Source organism: Phlebotomus argentipes, unplaced genomic scaffold (assembly GCF_947086385.1).
Source record: "Phlebotomus argentipes unplaced genomic scaffold, Phlebotomus argentipes genome assembly contig_15, whole genome shotgun sequence".
In the NCBI taxonomy this organism is placed as follows: domain Eukaryota; kingdom Metazoa; phylum Arthropoda; class Insecta; order Diptera; family Psychodidae; genus Phlebotomus; species Phlebotomus argentipes.
In genome coordinates, this window is record NW_026776181.1 from 14424580 (window position 1) to 14444491 (window position 19912).

Consider the following 19912-nt stretch of genomic DNA (forward strand, 5'->3'; position numbering starts at 1 on the left):
ATATCGTCAATTTGGGAGAATTTCACAGCTCGTGTTTCAAGCACGTTTCGGATGGAAATTAAGTTGAAGAGCAGCACTCTTAACTTACAATTTCATCCCATTTTCCGCAGCACTCGACGTCAAATTAAGCCAATATTGTGTAATTTATCTGCAAAACAAGGAAAAATCATATTAGAAAAGCGTGTGATTTTCACTAACAACACCACCAACGAAGGGTTAATGAGCAATATTCAATCTGCTGCTTCTGCATAACTCTAGGAGGTCGCCTGGCAAAATCTCTCTCGCCGAGTTCAAAGAGACAAATGGAAGGAAAAGAGATAAATCTTCTAATTTTTGACTCATTCATTTAATAAAACATTTCATGTATATTTGATTAAGAGTACATTAACCACACAAAAAGTTTTATCTCTGCCGCAGAGTTCTCCATCACACTAAAATAGTGGCGAACTCACGATCTTCTTCTTTTGTGACTTATAAATTCACAGAATAATTTAGGAAAAAAAAAGAGTTTTAAAATTCAACGAAAAATCACAACTCAAAGAATTTATCATTCTTTCTTGCTTCTTTCACTACATTTTTTTTTACTTGCTTTTTTTGCTTCTTATACGCTAAATTTACTTTACTTTACTTTAATTACTGTGTATTTGTGTGCATAGTCAAAAAGGTTATCGCATTTTTTTTTCTTATTTTCGCGCTCTGTCTTCTCAAGAACTGGAGTTACGGTTGAACTTTGGGAATTTAGCGTGCATGAATTTTCTTCATAAGTAAAAAATATAAACATAAATATTACTACAAGTAGAGCTTCTCCTCTACTTGAATGATGTGTTCACTAACTACAGTCGAAATATTTAGAGAAATCAGAGGAATATCGTTCAGGGTTTTTGTCAGCACAATGGAAGCAATATTGATCTCTAAATCTTCCCTTTTATCCTTCAAATAGCATTAGTTAGACGTCCTCATCAACTCTCCTCTCTCTCTCTCTCTGTTCTCGCCTTAATCCTAAGCTTCACATTAAATTTCATTTATTCATGCAAGAGAATTTCAGATAGATTAACTCTTCTCTTGGTCTCTCCTCTGTGTGTCTCTCTGGAGATGAAGAGGATGGAATAACATATTGGCCAATTGATCTACTTTGTCTTATCCTCTATCGCCCAATAATATTTGCATATTCTCAACTGCTTTAACTCTAAACCACCTCTCGAAATCTACTTTCTCTTAATTTTAGCATCACCCTCAGTAGAATAGTCAAATTATATAACTTCATGACTTTCCCTTCTCTCTCTCTCTCGCTCTTCCTCATTATTTTCATATTGCGAAAAATTAAATTTGTACATTATGAAATTCATCCTCAGAGGAAGTCTCACATTCCTTCCTCCAACTGTGTATGCTTTCAATGTGTGTGTGACTGTGTGTGTGTCTGCTTGTGTATTTTGTGGGGGGAAAAGAATAGATTGTGAGAAATATTTTCATGTCCGCCTAATATCAAATGAATAATACAAAAATTACGATATAGAACGAAGAAAAATATGTTGCAACATAAAATCATGTACTTAATTGACTCAACTCTCTTTGCCTTCACCCACGGTCAGCAATAAAAATCAGTCCTCGAGAGAGAGTTCCTCCTCCTCCGCGTTCAGCTCTTGCATCTCAGTTGCACGTCACGTCCTGGCAGATGGTGTTGAGCTTCTCCGTCACGTCCGACTCACTCGTGACAATGTTGATGGAACTCACTTTGGCACGCTGATACGCCGTGAGTGTGTTCTCACCCAGGAGTTTCACGCAAATATAGCCAATTATCACGGCAAAGCCCGCCGTGAGAACTCTCACGATCGGATCCACATACAGCTGAATTATCACCCACGCACTGGCGCCCGTGATGCACATCAGAGTCACGAGAATCACCGTCTTCGCCCAATGCTGCACCGTGAAGCCCTTCTCCCAGTCCAATCTGCAGGCAAACACAAACAAACACAAACAAATAAACAAACAATTCATACATTCCCTCTCTTCTATGCATGCAACAATATAACAAACTTTGCTTACTTGTTCGTCCTCTTGACTTCATACGGTGAATCACAGACTTTGCATTTGAGTAACACATCGTCTGACTTTGAGCAACTCTCCACAAGCCACTTTCGCAGACACTCATGATGAACTGAGCTCACATCTCCCGTGCACTTGCAGGGCTGAATCAGAGGCTCCGCCTTGTCAGGATCATAGCAAATCCAGCAGTCCTTCTTCAGCAGCGACGACGACGACGATTGACCCTCTTCGGTGGACTTGGCCAACGATGTGCTGGCCACTGGCTCAATCTGTCGACTCAGCAGCTTCTTGGGATTGAGAATCCACAGCTGCTCCGGCGCCATGGAGTTCCACAGGCAGCATGGGAACCACAGAGCAACTCCCACCTCCACCAGACGGAACACAATATCATGCCAATTGCGCGAGTACACAGGAACTCTGGCGAGAGAGAAGCGAAAATATTAGAATACAGATAAACTGATAACTTAATCACAAAACTTCACTCGTTTATCACGAACGCGAGACTCTATGGAACTGATTGATTTTTCCTTTGTATGGTTGTGGAAAAATGAACTCTTTCCAACTTGTCTTGACAATGAATTCTAAGGTGAACCTCATTAAATTGCCTTTGAATTTGCACAGCTTAATAATTATGGGCGTTTGTAGAACAAATTCTGAGACAAAAATAAAGGTGGGGAGAGCGCAAGTATTTACGCCGGATGCGCCTCTCCTAAATTGAACATTTACTATATCATATTGCAGAAGCCCATCCATACAAATGACACTAATTAGCAAATTTGCGCGTAATTAATCGCACAACTCATTCGTCACATGCAGTCTTCCACAACTCAAATATTGCACTGTGACGACGCTTCAAGCACTCTCTCGCAGCACAGCAGCGAGGTCAAGTACATTTCAGAGCTGCAGAAGCATTGGTGGGGGATTTGTTTGCACTTACTTCTTCTTCCAGAAGTCCCCAAGAGTCTCTGACGTGAGAAAGCCAACAATGACAATCAGCATTATGGCCTGACTCAGGAGTCCAAAGCGCGACTGATGCAGTTGCGATGCATTGACATTCTGTGTGCTGGGCAAATTTCCAAAATCATACACAAAGCCGCCGCGCACCTTGAAGAACACCTCCACGCCATAGATGAGGAAGAACACCACGACAATGAAGAGCAGTGCGGCATAGCAGCCATTGAAGATGTGCGAATATGTGTTGCGATCCGTGATGAATTGTGAGAAGAGCACCTCGGCGGCGAGCAGACTGTACGGAAGCAAATTGAACGCCATGAAGCCGAGGAAGCTCTTCGACAGGAACTGCGATTTCTCCCATCGGATGTCGCGCAGGTGGAAAATCTCCGCCCACAGGCACACCACCAGCGAGGCGCACGTCATCAGCAAAGGATAGTAGGCCGACATGAGACTGGATGCCCAAACTGGCTGAAGAATTTCCTGCAAAACCACAAGAAAATGCCGAAGAATTAGTGCCTTGGAAATTTGTCATTCACAAGTCTTTGAACTTCTTATAAACGCCTCATTTGCAATAAAGTTAAATTTCATTAGCATTGGAGGAAAGTTCTGAAAAAACTCCAAAATAATTAGCATATAGCTTCTAATCAAATCAAATCAAATGTAGAGAATTCAATCGATGTTTCCACCCGTGTTTTGCCCGAGAAATAGAGCTCGACAGGTGAAATATTGGATATGTAAATTGATTCGGGCAAAAAACACGCTAGTTTCTCTCTTTCGCCCTGCATAACATTTGCCATCTCTCAATCAGCATCTATTGTAATTGAAAATCACTTGCACGAGATTCATGCGAAGGCAGTGAAAGTGATTTTCTAATCGATTGTCTTGTGTAATAAAGCCACACTTATCATCCAATATAAGCCAATTGTGACTTATTTCTAAACAGATTGCAGTGAAGATTATAGCATATAAACACTTGCAAATGCACAAACGGCATTTTCTGCCATTTGTCACTGAATTGCGTGAAAATATTTGGAGTTTCGCAAGATAAAACGGCAGCCATGGGAAATAAAGAATCATTGCCATGAATAGAATTCTTTAGCGACAGGAAGGAACTCACTGGTGTGGTGAAATAGGCCCCGCGCAGCAGTGCGGCCACGAACACGAAGAAGTACAAGAGTTTCTGCGTGGTGAGACGGCAGGCGCGCAGAAATGAGGGCTGCTTGAGCCTCTGATACTCCGCCACGATGCAAATGAGGAGCTGGATGAGCGACACGAGAGCCACAAGGTAGAAGATCGACGAGACACCTGCAACAAGGTCACAGAGACATCAGTAAAGAAAGAAAGAAAGACACCCTTTCTCCCCCTCCCTTTCTTCTCAACTCACCTGCGTGATATGGCAAATTGAAGGTGGAACACTCATCGCCACTGTAGCGAATCTCACAGAGGCACGTGCCATTGAGGCAATCCCCCCGGCCAGAGCACGTCTGATCATCAGGAGGAGCCTCACCGAGTGCGGTTGAGGAACACCCCATGAAGTTCTGGAACCTTGATATCATACTACCAACACACCGTCACACTGGAGGCCTGCGAAAGAAAAGCAGACGCTTTAGCATCCTTATCACACTTCTGCTGGCTTCATTATCTCCCCCCGGGGCGCTTCATTTCCCTCCCCTCATGCCAAGTGGCATTTTCTGGCCAAAACCAGAACACGAGGGCGACGAAAGGTCCACCCAAAATAATATCCATAATAATTGATTAATTACTATGTTTCGTGTGTGTGTGTATTATTTTCGTCTCACTGACTTTTCTATAGCCATTTCTCGTGGAATTTAGAGAATTCCTTATTAAATATTTACAAGGCAATTAATAAAACCGACGGAGAGAGTTTATAGCTGGGCAACATCGCATCTCTTTTCCCCCCACATACACACAATTTGCGCAATATCAGAGCTATTACCGGACTTAATCTCACTTGTATCGAAAGGAGAACTCTTAGGAATATTTATGAATAACTTCACTCAGGCGACAAATGAAAACATCAGCAAAAATTCGTCAAGGAGAATGTTAAGTTCTAGGACGTTCATTCCTTTCTTGTGAGGATTTTCAAGGGCTTCCTTTCCCAAAAGAGTACTCCATTTGCCACAATGACGCTCCTCCAGCGCATTTTGCCCACTTTGTTCCACTCCGGCTGGCAAAAAGGGAGTGTGTGCTGTTGAGCTTTCTTCGACAAGCAAAAAAAAAAAGAGCCAACAAAACAATCACAATGTACTCGCGCGAGACCTTCAGTGCACGCGCACCGAGACACTCAGTGCACAAGCACTGGCGCTCAGCTGTGAGAAGAGTGAATAATTGGCATTTGCTGGAACTGGAGAATGAGTCCGCGCGAGTCCATCTAATTGATGACTCTCGCAGCATTTTGCACTCTGAACCGCGCGCGCTTTGTGTTCAGCAGAAAATTGACGGTTTTTCCGCGGTGAGGAAATATACAAATTTTTCTGGCCACGAAAATTCACGGCAAAAAAGCGCGTGTTGGACTTCTTTGCATCGCGCTGGTCATTATCAGGGACGCGTTGATACTATGGCCTGAGCATATTAATGATATAGGATGGGAGAACAATGGAATTAACGAGGAATTATTGTGACTTGTTTATAATATTGGCGAACTCTGGCAAAATATCATGCACGAGCAGCAATAACGTAATCAATTGACCCATTAACAGTCTCGAGGGTCAAACGCCTAATTTTAGGGTGTATTTTCACACACAATTTGCACCAGATTCAATGCAATCTCATTAAATGCACACAAAACCGTGGCGGTGAGGAAATTGCAGGGCGATTAGAGTTTTTGGCAGTCACAGTGCGAGCATGCTGCAGAGTTGCCAGCCTCAGTCTCCGTGTAGCAATAGGGGAAGTGGATTGTCTTTTTGCGCAATTGGCCCCAAAACACGCAACAACACTCACTTTCTTGGCCTCCCACATGAGAGAACGATAGAGTAGAACTTGGTGGACACTGGATGCACCGTCAAATCAAGTAAAATTGCGTGCAAATAGAGTGAAAATGGAATTTTTCAGCGCACTACAAAACATCACTTGCAGCCATCTTGCAATACTACTCAACACTGACCTCTCCTTGACGGCCGGTGCGCCCTCACGCGGCCATTTACCCCTCTATTCGCGAAATATTTCACGCGGCGGCGCCAGCAGCGACTACCGCACTACCACTGACAGCCAGCGGAAGAAGAAGAGGAGAAACGAGGGGTTCTGTCACTTTCGTGGAAAAAATCGAACCTGCAAAAATGGCGTCGAACTTTTGTGTGAAATTCCTTTTGCCCGCAGCACGACGCAGCGTGACCTACACACCCGTTCGCTTCTGCAAGAGTAAGTACGCCGGATGGGGCGCTAGTGTGTTGGGGCGGAGTTTGGGTGGGGTGGTGAATGGCCTGTATAACCTCGAGCGTAACCTGACGTTACGTAATGTTTTTCCTTGTAACCCGCCCGGAGATCCGGGTTTTCCCACCCTCGGGGCTCCGGGCGGGGTGTGAGGGTGTGCAGGAAGTGTGGATTGATGAGTGGTCTTGATTTTGCAGTGATGAGTGATCCTTTGGAGCACGCCACCGGTCTGGAGAAGCGTGAGTTGCTGGCGAAGGCGGCGGGCAACGAGAATCCCTTCGACATGAGGGTGATCAAGAGAAACGCCGGCACCAAGGATCAGCCCAACTTGATCCCGTCGGCCTTTGACGCCCGTCTCGTAGGATGCATATGCGAAGAGGATCAGACATTCGTGCAGTGGATGTGGGTCTATCAGGTGAGAAAAAAAACTCCCTTTTGTTGTTGATGCCCTTTCCGGAAGACTCACGTGTCTGCGTCCTTTGCAGGGAGAACCAAAGCGTTGTGAGTGTGGCCACTGGTTTAAATTAGTTGAGAAGGCTCCCGTCTAATCCAGCTTGTATTGCAAGATTTTCATCAGAAAGAGAGAGAGAAAATTAGTCACTGTCAAATAACTGAGAGAAGAGTATGTTAATGAAAATGCCGATAAATTGATTCTAGATTATATTTTACTCTCTGTCGAGTTTCTTGTACTGCGTAATTCTCACGCCGATCCTGTTGAGAATCTCCCGGGCTGAGAGCTGCTCATCCGGCGGCGCCACATTGAGAATGCGGCCGCACTCCTCGATGAAGTACTTGAGCTCGCGCTCGTCCACGTCGCGCTTGTCCTCGGCGGCCAGGAGGCACTTGTTGGTGAGCTGCGTGAGCTGAGCCTTCTCCGTGCTGAAGGCCTCGTCCAGGTCGAACAGCTCCAGCGCCGGCGACGGCACATCCGTGAAGACGGGCGGGAAAATGGCCAGCTGAAGCTGCGGCAAAGGAATCTCGAACTGCGGCTTGATGATCTTCAGAGCCTCGTACTGCACATCCAGCTTCTCATATGTGCCAATCACTTCCCTCAGGGAGTTGTTGTTGATGGAGTGAAGATGCATGTCGAAGATCTTCTTGAAATCCGCCGGGATTTCGCAATCAATCGCCTCCACCAGGCAAATCTTCGGCTGATCGGCGAGATAAATTGTGTTCGGCGTGAGAGTGTTGTCGAAGATCTGTAAAAAATGCGGTGAATGCAGTTCAATGACTCTAATGAAATTCGCGAAACATTTGTCAACGTTCTACATTTTGCAAAAATTGTGCTGTCTTATCAGCTCACACTCTCTCTAAATCCATTTGGCCCGTGATAAAAACACACTCACTTCAATGTCGTTGAATTGGAGCTGACTGAGCGGGATCTCCTCGGTCATGAGGCGGAAAAAGTAGTCCCAGATGATCATGTTCGCCTCCTCGCAGATGTATCTGTCGTGAAACATGTGACCAGAGCCAATGGCCAGGATCTTCCCGCCGCTCGGGTGGCAGAACACGCCGGCCACGGGTCTGTTGAAGGGATAGACGACTGGACCGGTGGTCAGGAGCACTACAGAGGGATTGATGACGTTGAGAGTCGCCCCGAAGGGATAGACGAACTCCGGCTTGATGATCTCGTCAATCTGATCCCAATCGGAGCCGCTCTGCTCCCGGATCAGCTTCAGCAGACTCTGAGTGCCGATTCCCTCGCCCACAATTGCCTCTTTGGGGTGAAAGAACTTGTAGTAATTCGCTCGCAAGGCCACATCCGCATTGATGCTCATTCCGTACTCCTCCAGGAGGAAATTGACGTTCGTGTTGAAGTCCGTTTCGCCGCCTTCGCCCAGCAAGATCATCACCTGACCACCGCTCTGCACGAAGGCTTTCAGGACTCTGAACTCGTCCTCGGTGAAGTTCTCCTGAGGACCGCTGGTGACGAAGAGTCGGGCATCCTTCAGGACGCTCTCCGTGATGTCGGACTTGTTGCTGCAAGATGAAACAAATCTCAATTTCACCAGTCTCTCTGTCTTGAGGCACTTCTTACACTTCAATCCTGAGGTCATTCTTGATTTTCCTGTGGACCGTCTTGTAGTTGTCGTGCAACTTGAACAGTTGATTTTTGGACTGATCAAATATCACACAACTTCTCTGATTCTCATCCATTTCCTACTGAGACGGATTCCTGGATTGTTGGCCAAATTAATTTCCACCACAATCACGAGCACAGGATGAATTTCGCAAAGTGATACAGGATTCTCCGTTTGCTTGAGTGCTAGAAAACTTTGATGTGGTTTAATTGTTGCCGTGGCAACACTTTTCCCTCTGGGACAGAATAATAGGTGTTGCTGGTGACGAAGAGGGGCTTTCGGGGAGGGAAATTCAAATCCAATTCTCGGAACAATTGTGAGAAGATCAGAGAATATCTTATAGTGATAATTGCGCTGCAGTGGGAATAAATCACGATGCTCTCTTCTAAAGACTCTTAAAATAATCTCAAAGACAATCACGGCGAATGAGAAATTGCTGCATGTCAAAATACCAGAGAAATATTATTTATTTCACTTCCGGGCATTGGGTAAAAATAATTTCCTTGGGCATCCGCGCTTGGAAGATGACGCGCGAGGTGTAAAAAATCTCCCTCGCGGGATTATTTGGAGGGGAGGCTCGCATGTGACAAGTATCGAATTTTATCAGTTCCTCCATCTTCGTAATTGTGAGTTAAACTATTGAGTCGACGTCGAGATTCCCATCGTCATTTGTCGAGCATTCACACACTATTCAGCTTGAGATTTATCTCAGGAAGAGAGCTGAGAACTTCCAGATCGACCTAATATCTGCAATGCACTTGGAGTGAGTCTGGAGAGAAAAAAAGAGAGACTTTTTTACGATCATCTCATCTTGCGGTGAGATAAGTTGCGTGCAACTCCCTTTTGGCGTGGAGATTTATTCATATCAGCTGCGAACGTGTCAAATTCAGAGTTATGCTCCCCTGTGGAAATTGTGAAAATAGACTTTTCGTCCTATCCGGACCATAAATTCAATTAGCGCTCGTCCCATGAGTGTCAATTGCCAATCAAAGTGATAGTATTTCCATGGCGTCTGCACAAATTCCATAGTAATGAATTATTGATGAAGAGGGAGTGTGAGATGAGGTCGATAAAGTGTGAAATAAAAGTGCTAAAATACGGCAAGATTGAATAGAGATCAGAAGTTCTGATGATCGCCAAGTGAGAATCATCCAGATGGAATTCCTCATGCGAAAACACACTCAATTTCTCTCCTTTTCTCGCCCTCTCTCTTCGCCTTCGTCATTTGGCGGGGGGAATATTGTTCGAATGTTGTCACACAATTTGATTAATAAATTAATTTTCACTCAGTGACAATAAATCTCACGACTGGTTTATTATCATACTCTGGAGAACATTTATATATTGGTGGTGTTTGGGAGGCCACAGGCTCGAGAAATTCCTCTTTTTGCCTGCCTTCTCGTGCCTCTGGGTGTCTCTCATTCTTCGTGGTGGCATATCGAGATAGAGTTGCAAGATAACAAATTTATATTTTGTCGAGGTGTTATACACACTTGGATGATGATAATTCTTGAAAATTAATTTTTATTCATCTTCTCAAGCTTCAGCTATGCGCTTCTCATCCATCGCGCGATGAGGCAAACATGGAGAAATTTGGAGCTAAAATTCCTTAAAACCAAAAAAAAACACAACTAGAAGTAAATTTCGTTTAAGAATTGAATCAAGAAACCTCTTCAGTGTTGAGAGTGAGAATTTCTCTCAGTGTCTGACATATGGGGGGAAAATTCTGCTCTGGTTTTCCTCCCCCGGGGAAAATGTCCAGCACTAAAGAGCGGACAAAAGACTCCGCGGGAGTGTGAAAAGACGACTGGCGAATGGAAGGGTGTGGAAGTGAGGCATTAACAGGATATTTGTGAGGTTTGTTCAGCAGGCAACCCAAAATGATCATCAAGGATTTATCCTCATGTGCCACGGAACGATTAAATACATTAATAAAGTATCGGTGAACATGCTGTACAACAAGATCTTATCTTATTCAGGTGTAAAGAATTTTGCATCTTTTTTTCTCTCTCTCTCCCCATCTTTTCTTCGCCTCGTGTGCAGATTCCAGCGTCCGCGCACGGAGGAATGTGTGATTTTTGAGCCATGAACTTTTAATTGTGTCCATAAACCAGTCGTCTTAAGGTGGGAAACATCGATGTGTGTTTGGGTGAAAGGGTCTTCTCAATTTTCTGGAGTAGATTCCATCGCGATGCGCCCATCGATTGACACGGAATTGAGAGGAGTTTTTCCATGATATGGTAATGTGACACCTCCACGTGTCCATCTTCATCATTCATTTCTCAAATTTACAATTTACAACCGTGTTTATGCCATATTTGCCTCGCATTTGGGCGCGCACGAGTGGTGGAAATGAACGGGTGTTGCTTCCAGTTTGCACAGGAGAATGTAAAAAGAGTGCAGCAAAACATATACATAAAAATGGAGCAGAAACTCAAAGAGTATCGCAATCATCGCCAACATGATAAAAAGTGATAGACAAAAGCTGATATGGACGCTGATTTTGCGGTTTCCCTCCAGTCAAACCGTTGTAACCTAAGATCTGTGTGAGAGGGATTGTTGGAAAAATCATCACAATTTGCCCCACAGACACTTTTTATTGTGTGCTGCACAAGACATTCTCGTGGTATTTTATTTGATATTAGAAAATATTGCCATTTTTTGCTGGCTTTCCTCTGAGCTTCTTTTTGCACGCAACTCCTCGCCAACCTTGTATTTGTTCTGTATCGTCGCATGTTAATTTGATACTTGACTTCAATTTTTATTCCCTTTCTGCCTCTTTAGCATTTTCTCGTGCCTTTGTCTTCTCTCTCTCTCTCTCTCTCTCTTTTCCTCAAGAACGCGGCCCAGAAGACATTGCGGACATTTCTCTAGAGGCGAACTTTCATCGTTCACTGGACGAAACATCCTTTTTGGCCTCACTCTCTCCCTCTCTCCACCCTTTTCCTCCCCCGCTTTGCCATCATCAGTAACACGAAGAGACAATTTTTGTCGCTACGGAGAAAGGGTGTCAAATTTCCCGCCCCCCCAGTTCAGCGTTGCTAGGATATATTTCTTGGAAAGTCATCTTCGTGGGGCGCGGAATAAAGGGTTGATGATCCTTATTTTTTATCCACATTTCCCGTGCTTCTGGGGAGGGTGAAGAATTTAATTGTTGTGCTGCCTTCTCTCCATTTTCATGTGAAAATCCAATTATTTTCCCCAATTTTCTCTACATCGGAATTTCTCTTTTCCCTCTTTTGTCGGTGGAAAATTGCCGGGGAGGAATTTTCTTCGGTGAAGGTTGCTGTGAGCAGATGAAAAGGGTGTTCCCAGGAAATACTCCACCCGAAAAGGAAAATTGTGCTGTTTTCTGAGAGATGTTTGAGCTTATGATTGGATGGAGATTCCTCCATAAATACCTATTCTCTGATTCACTGTGTGAATTAGAATAACAACTCTTAATTGACATTAAAATAGTGCTGCTGCAACTCGTGTGATTTTAATGAATTCTCTGTGCAACTGTGTTTTTTTTCCTGATGGACTTAATGATCATCTCGTGCAAGACAGTCACGTGCACAAATCAACGTCAAGCTCTAAACCCTTGTCTGAGCGAAAGACCACGGAATGAAGATGCTCCCAAACAAGGGTTGCCGTAGAGACACACTCTCGGCAAAGGGATGAATCCCGTGATTGTCCCGGGAAAACTCGGGAATGCACTCAAAAGCTAGAAAAATGTGACATTCCTCTTGTGCTGCTGCTGCCAGCCTGGACCATTTATAATAGTCAATGAGTTGGTATCAAGTATCAATGGTAGAGGTGTTTTTGTCGCTCATTCTTGGCATTATTGCATCGCTCCCCGGGGTGAAAAGGTTTCCAATTAACACCCCTTAGCACACGAAATTCCACATTTTTTCCATCACAAAATTTGATACAATTTTCAACATTTTTCCCCCGTCACTTTTTTGGACCTTTTCGGGGCGATAAATAAAAAAAAATTGGATTGTCAGAAAAAAATGCCACACCAAAAATTTCAACCCTTTTCTTCTGTTGCCTTTTTGGGGGTATTTTATTGGATTTTTGGGTGGTGAGAAAAATTATGGATTTGGGTGTCCTTCCACAAGAAAAAAAAGGGTTTGACGGTGAGAAAGTCAGTTAGTTTCCCGTGGAACTGGACATCGAGACAAATTCTCGGTGCAATTAATTGTGCGTCTTTTGCCTGATGGGCAAACCCTCAAAGTCGTGGCGGCGACCCTTTTCCAAGGTCTCTAAAAATAGGTTTGTCAAAAATCTGTCTCTCAAAACTTTAAGTTCAGGCGTCCCGCGGGAAAACAATGAGCCTTCTTGTGAGTCTCCGATGATTGTCGGCGGTAGTTTGCTTCCTTTCATATGTGTTTCTTGGCATAGTTTTTTTCTCCTCTCCAACATCATGTCAATCACTTGGATGACGCGAAGATGTTCCAGATCCCATTTGTTGCATCTTAAGGCCTCAGACGCGCAATGTTCAGCTCATTGGATTCCACCGCCCAGATAATTGGTTCAGAGTTGCTTGAAGACAGCGTGGAACACTATTTTTATTGATCTATAGAAATGTTGTTGGAATAAACGACTCAATTTAAATTATGCTGGTTTTTCCCCAACTCACGTGAAGGGATGTCTCTTCGTTGCACCCATCGAGGAGATGAAAATCTGGCCTGAATTATTCATCCGGATAATTTAAATTCCTCCCTGGTAATTTGTGTTGTCGGTGCTAGAGGATGATACGAGGACAAAGGCTGGATATTTGATAGGATCGCTCTACTTTTGCGATTGCTCCCAATCGATACCATTTCGACGGACTGCAGAGATGTTTTCAGATAATGAAAGCTGTTCATTTTTTTGCTCTCCATTCAAGGATTCTTGCTCTTTTCCTTCTGCTCACCTTGTTGAGTGTATTATTTTGTTGGCATTTATTCAATCCCTTGCGAAAAAAGTCCTTCTCAGGCACATTTTTAGAGATTATCCCCTAAATTTGTCAACTGAGGGATGCATTTTTTACCTTCCTGTAATTTATGGGATTATATGGTTGATTTTTTGAGAAATAAATGGGCTTCCTTGAGTATGAATTTTCCACCCTTGTCGCAGGATTGTGTCCCCTTGAGTGTTTTTTTTATTGTTCGATCGTCAAGTTTGTGAGCGAGATAATTTTATGGCTTCCGTGTACCTCAATGCTGATGGGCAAAAAGACACCAATTTCCTGTTGAGGAATGGCTTGCATAGAGTTTCATTATTGCCGCCCTCCGTGGCATCTCTTGTGGGGCTTCGGCGATGCACCGGAGGAAAGGGAAAACTTGTATCGAATCAATTTTCAGGTGATCAAACTCTGAAACACTTCAAGACCGCGACATCTGGCCAAGAGGGCTTGTCTCTCGTTTTTTTGCCGGTCTGGCCCATGAGCGCGGAATGATGATTGAGAGTGACGGTGAAGTCAATCAAGTGTTATTTATTAATTGAGTGATTCGCGAAGGAGGAGATAAAAAAGTGCTGAAGACGACTTTGAGAAGTTTGCACGGGCCAAAAGATGTCGCAAATCATTTCACGGACGTGGCTCAGAAGCACCAGACGATGTCCACGAAGAAATAGAGATGAAAACTTCCCTCCCTTGTCTCTCCCAGTTCCGACAATTTCTTGACTTTTCCCAGGTCGAGGGTGAAATAATTTCATTTGACTCAATAGGATGTGTTTTAGTGTGTTTTTCCACCCACCCAGAAGCGACAGGAGTTGTGTAAAACAAGCCACAAAATAGAGGGTGTAAAATTAATTCAATCATATCATATCTGAGTGGTTTTATCTCTATTGCCGCCGAGGGTGGATCCAAGAGCGAGGAAAAGTGACGAGGGTGTGGATAAAATGCCGGCTTATGTGGGTGTAAAACTGCTAAAAACAATATTTCAACCGCTGACTAATATGAATTGTGACTTGTCTGCTCGGGAAAATTGACACTTTCCGCCCCACGCATGATGAGGTCCTCAGGGAGGGAATTAGTCCTGGAAAAGTCGCGAATGACGGTGTCAATTTCCACGAGACAAATCTTTTGTGCTAGTTTCAAACTCCTGCTGGAATTTTATTAAATCTTCTCGACGCGCTCTTGAAAATGCTCATTTAGAACTTTTCACCCCTTCGCCAGGGCAAAACTGCCACTCAACTCAATTTTCACTTCATTAAGGGAGTGAAAAACATATGTCAAGCCATTGTTGTCCTCCCTCTCTGGTGAATCCCTCGAAATAGTTGTTCGATTTTCGGGGGCCAGAGAGAGGGAAAATTGGCCGACAAAAGGGGTGTTTCACCCTCTCACGCGTTGCCATGGATCGGCGGAAGGTCCTATTAATTTGCGGAGGAAATGTTGTTTTTCCAAACCCGCTCACGCAATGCGTGTAATTTAATTGGAAATGATGGGGAAAATCACTGGTGAATTATCGAATTAAGCAGATTCTTCACTCATGAAATCACGTCTGAGCGCCAGAAAATCACGGTGAAAGAGAGAATTTGTGGAAATATTTAACCTCGATGGAATATTATCGGATTAACCAGGAGATTTGTGTCCTTTATTGTTCCACAACATGGTCTCTGCTTCGCCCAGATATGGGATGTGAAATCATGGTGGAAGAAGTGAAGAAGACTGATGTACACCGAGATTTTTAGGAAATCTTTCCTGCAGTTTGACAGGCTAACAATCCTAGCTGAAATTCTCCTTTTCCTTCTTCAAAATTGAGGTGAGATGAGAGTCTGAAAAGTACACTGGTTGCACGCAATTGGCCTCCCTTGGGCGAAACCGCAATGATCCTCTGGCTCTCGCTGTGTGTGTTGATCCTCACAGCTAGATCCTGGCTCCTGAAAAAATCCCTGCTGACTGCGGGCATCCCGTGAGGAACAATAGGGCTACTGAATTGAAAACAAACGAGCATTTCACGGTCTTTTATACCACTCTCCATCCTCTTGCTCACTTCTTTCCCGGTCCGCACGTCTCGGTAATCTCATGTTGATGGAGATTCTTCCAGGACAGTGGAAGATTGCGGCGAAGAGACGGGGGAATAATTGAGGTTTATTTCTTTCAATTCTCCCAGTTAGTACGCGTCACCGCATTGATTGACACGGGGTCAGAACCTCTTCGGCAGCTCCTTCGAGAGGGCCTTCAGCTGGGGAGCCTCAAATGGGATTTAATTGAAAGCGAACACACACGGATTGCTCTCATTTTTTTCATCCCAGGTTGTGTGTGCGCGCTCTTGAGAGACGTCAAGGAGAGAAGTTTGACGATTTTGTAAATGATTTCATCAAACAGTGCCTAGATAATGATCTCGGGAACATGGGAGATCTTAGAGAGATGAGGAAGAGACTGCGATGACAGGAATATTTCATCGAAATCCGATGTGATTTTTCTCCACTCTCCGGGGTGTTGGATTGATTTTGTATATCGATGGCAAGGTGTCTCTGGCAGAATCCCTCCGCGATTGTGCAAATCCCGCACCCCTGACGCATCCTGGGACACTTAACAGCTCGATGATGGCATTGGGAAGGGGAGACAAGGGCGAGAGAGAGAAGAGGCTCATAATGGTGTGTGTGTTATAGCAACAGCCTCCATTTGTAACCTGATCCAACAAAGGGGATGTTTTTGTGTGCTGAGCTTTTTGCAAGGAATTTTTATTCTCTTTCCTCCCTCATCGCGCCATCGACCCACACAATCGCTCATCCTGGGCGAATCTTCCGCAACTTATTCCCCATCGTCCAATGTTTACTCTTGTCTTCATCTCTGATGATGATTTAATGAAAAGTAGACAAGACGGTCCGACGACGAGACTTCGTGGCTTTTCCACAGTGTCCGCGTATTGATCTTCTCCAAAGCGTGAAAAATTGTGTGCTAGAGTGAAAGGAAAAGCCATTAATCTGTATTGGGTATTTGGGTGATATCCAAATGTAGCACTTTCGCTCGGAATAAATGCATTCTAGGCAGAAATCTGGGAGAACCTTTCGAAAGAAAGACATTTGTAACATTTTCAGCGATGCTCATCGACGTCATTGAGTGAATTTTGGACTATTTAAATAGAGGCAAAATATTGATTTTCACTCTCCGTGGGCCCAGCCCTCGAGAAAGGGCCCAGCAGAGCGGCAGGAAAAAGCCAAACAAGACCACTTCTCGTGAAACTCAATGTTTTTTCTCCGTTCTCATGTTTTCATAGGTGTATTTGTATTTCAAAGCCATATGGTTCATTGAATGAATTGTTGTTGCTGTTGTTAATACTTTCTCCAAATGACTTTGGCCACTCGACTCCTCCGCTGACTCTTTTGCCGATTTTTTTTGTTGCCTGTGCGCGCATTTCCAACGAAATAATTCATATCTCCGACTCTGGGCACAATTGAGTGGGTATTGAATTTGCCGATGTGGGAATGGGAAAAGTTAATTTTGGGGGCGAAATTGCCAGGGAGGTAAATTCAATTTTCCCGGGTGCCATGAAGAAATGCTTTGGGTGTTGAAAAGCTCGAAACATTCGGAAGAGGCGTTCACCAGAAACAGAGACGCCTCTTCCACAAGCGACCAGAGGCAGTTATATACAGTCGGCGCGTGAGTCAGAGTGAGACAACTAGGCGTTGTCAGCACACTCTCAGATGCTCGCAGGCCAAATTCATGGATTGTAGAGAGATTCAGGAGGGTGAAAAAGGCACAATGGAAGGGCAAAGAGGAATTTTCAGTGGATGGAAAATGGAGAAATTCTGCTGTGAAAGTAGAAATTTAGATGAATTTCCAAATTGAGAAATTTTTCCAATGAGATGCAGTCGCTGCAATTACTCCATCACAACTTCACGGCGACGTTTCTGTGACTCTGCAAATTGTGTGTAATTTCGGTAATTTCACTCCCACGAACGTAATTTATCGATTAAAGAACGGGCGTGGAATGAATTTATGTAAATTCAATGACATCCGAGAGATTTCCCATGCAGATGTGCGACCTAAAAGGTGTCGGGGAGGAAATTGATGGGGAGAAAGGGTCCGTGGAAATGAGATAAGGAAAATTATTGACAAAGCATTGGAAGAGTGACATTGTTGGGTGATGTGAATCCATCAAGAGTGTTTAGTATTGGGTGAATTCTTGCTCGCTGGCAGCCAACAACATCCAGAAATTAATTCAAGAGAGTGTGTAACATGGTATCACGTATCCCGTGGCAAAGAAACAAGATAACGAATCTAAGAGACGATTAATCTACCTATAATTTTGGTCTATTGATCGTTTTTCACCTGTGAATTTACGACACGAGACACTATCGGACATAAAATTTCGAATTATACCCGGATAAATGGTCCAGAAACAAAATGGTCAGCTGGGTGGCATTGCCATTTGGTCATTTATCTCCGTGGAAAATGTCTTTTCCCGCGCCCATAGAAAAATCTACGGGCATTTCTCTTCGTCGTGTGATAGGCAATTTTTCATATTTTCATATTATATCGCCATGAGAGCATTTCGTGGGGCGTTTATTTATCAAAAATTGGACCGCTCTGGTGATTAGTGTGATAAAATTCGCGCCAAAACACTCGATAGAGTGGCGTGGATAAACAGAAAATTCTCCATAACATTCATCGAACACTCATTCAGGCAATTTTTTTACATGAGTTGTACTCTGTGCTTGTCTCACATAAATAAATCGCCTTGGAACATGCGAGGAGGAGAAAACATTATACGGAAAAATTGCTGATGATCGAACGCGTGATTTGTTATAGAGTAGGCAAAAATATACGGCAAATCAGCATTATTTATGTCTCTCCAATCAAAATATATACTATTTTTTTCATTGTGGCAAAAACAGAATTGAATCACTTATTTAACCATGAAATTTTTATACACGCTTTCTCTAAAATGCGCCTTAATTCTATTTTGCGTGCATCATCAACAATAATTTTCATTGACAATTTCCACCGAAAATTTGATCTCTCTGCGCTTTTCGAGGGCAAAACAGTCAAATGAATAGTCGCAAAATAGTTCATATATTTGCGACGCTAATTGCTCCCAATTAAAATGAGTGCATCATGTGAAAATGGCTTCAATTTCACAGTATTTTGTGTCAATGAAATTTCACGTTGAAAAAAAAAACTGTAGCGAACTTGATGGTCAATTTGCAGTTATTTGTAAATTAGCGACAGTGACGATAAGAATTCCTCTTGCAGAGGAGCAATTTTGCTGTGCCGTCAAAACAATCTCGGTGATCTGGAGGAAGAAGTTGACGAATTTCTGAGAATTTCCCTTGAATTTGTAAATATTTGTAATCGCTGGAGTGTATTCTGTCGAGATTGGCACTTTCCATCCAGCCTCACTCTCTCTCCGGAGGGTATTTTAGTCCGTGGAATGCAATTTTGCAAATGCTTCTTGCAATCCTCGGCAGAAATTTCCTTTCCACTGAATTCCTCCAGCCAAGCCAATCCGTCGGTTTGATAATTATGCACGTTTTGCTGTTTTGCCAACGAATCACTCCGCATGGAAGAGTGATAAAATTCTCAGCCACGATAGCAGAAATTATGCCATGAGAGCTGCTGGCTTCTGGCGTGATAAACTCATATAAAGAGTGTAATTTGCAGAGTTGAAAAAATCCTAGTGGTATTTTATACAGAAGCACAAATGCTAAATTTATGCAAGAATACATCGTTGTAAATTAATCTGGGGAGGAAAGGTAAATTGTCACATTCGTGTCTTTGCGGTTCATTTCTTCGATTCAATGACTGCAGTTTGGTAATCAATAAATGGAAGCTCAGAAATGCCAATGTTTGTTTATGAAATGGTAAAACATTTAGAGACTTTGTGATTGCAATTTATGTCCAGTCATTTTATTATTGGTCTCTAAACCCAAACAATCAATTATGTGATAAGAAGTTCATGTTTGATTTTGAACTTTGTGATTTTGTATCCTGCAAATTATTATTATTGCTTGTGTCGATTTTTGGCTTAAGAGGCCGTAATGGAAAATCCTCACTTGAGGGATGAAGCCATGAAAATGTCTAATGTTTCCAACTTATCTTACTGTGCCATCAGCTCGAGTTCAGCTCTTATCTCGGCGTCCATCGCTCGGCTTCTTCCTGCTGACCAGTAGCCGAAAGGATCGCAGGATGCGCCTTGTGCCGCAGGGCGCTGGAAAAGTGGCCAGCAGAGCCAGCGTGAGACCATGGGAGGGAGCGAGAGGGCGAAAAGAGCAGTCGAATTGCTGGGAGCGAAGATGCAGCAGCTCAGCGTGAATTGTGTGCACTCCCGAAGCGCTTCTGAGGGTGCCACAGAGTTGCAGATCGCGAGGCCTCGAGAGGGAGATGGTCAGAGGGTGCGAGAGTGCGATGGGCTGTGTCGAGGCGAGATCTGTCCCTGTTCCACCGCTGAACTGGAGCATGGCGGAGTGCTGGCGAGTGAGTGCGATGGCTTGCGAGGTAGGAGGAATCCGACGAGCGAGATGGCCTG

The 19912-nt window shown here is 43.8% G+C and overlaps 3 protein-coding genes across 5 annotated transcripts; 1 reads left to right on the forward strand and 2 right to left on the reverse strand.

Moving 5' to 3' along the window:
* Positions 1-330: 330 nt before the first annotated feature.
* Positions 331-6126, reverse strand: LOC132262966 (uncharacterized). The gene is made up of 6 exons (XM_059762485.1): positions 5959-6126; positions 4382-4581; positions 4115-4302; positions 2981-3477; positions 2044-2460; positions 331-1948 (listed from the first exon to the last, which is right to left on the reverse strand). The coding sequence occupies exons 2-6, from the start codon at positions 4551-4553 to the stop codon at positions 1648-1650; spliced, it is 1575 nt and encodes a 524-aa protein (XP_059618468.1). The 5' UTR covers positions 4554-4581; positions 5959-6126; the 3' UTR covers positions 331-1647.
* A 111-nt stretch (positions 6127-6237) lies between these two features.
* LOC132262969 (cytochrome c oxidase subunit 5B, mitochondrial-like) lies at positions 6238-7066 on the forward strand. Its single transcript, XM_059762491.1, has 3 exons — positions 6238-6375; positions 6585-6802; positions 6873-7066. Exons 1-3 carry the CDS (start codon positions 6294-6296, stop codon positions 6933-6935), a joined length of 363 nt encoding a protein of 120 aa, XP_059618474.1. The 5' UTR covers positions 6238-6293; the 3' UTR covers positions 6936-7066.
* Positions 7035-19603, reverse strand: LOC132262967 (intraflagellar transport protein 52 homolog). Of its 3 annotated transcripts, none has more exons than XM_059762489.1 (4): positions 19488-19603; positions 8426-8653; positions 7734-8367; positions 7035-7586 (listed from the first exon to the last, which is right to left on the reverse strand). In XM_059762489.1, the coding sequence occupies exons 2-4, from the start codon at positions 8542-8544 to the stop codon at positions 7053-7055; spliced, it is 1287 nt and encodes a 428-aa protein (XP_059618472.1). In that variant the 5' UTR covers positions 8545-8653; positions 19488-19603; the 3' UTR covers positions 7035-7052. The 3 variants fall into 3 exon arrangements, with proteins under 3 accessions (XP_059618472.1, XP_059618471.1, XP_059618469.1); XM_059762488.1 differs by having other exon boundaries at positions 8426-8661; positions 19488-19589; XM_059762486.1 differs by lacking the exon at positions 19488-19603 and adding an exon at positions 13369-14785 and having other exon boundaries at positions 8426-13285.
* Between the last annotated feature and the right edge of the window lie 309 nt (positions 19604-19912).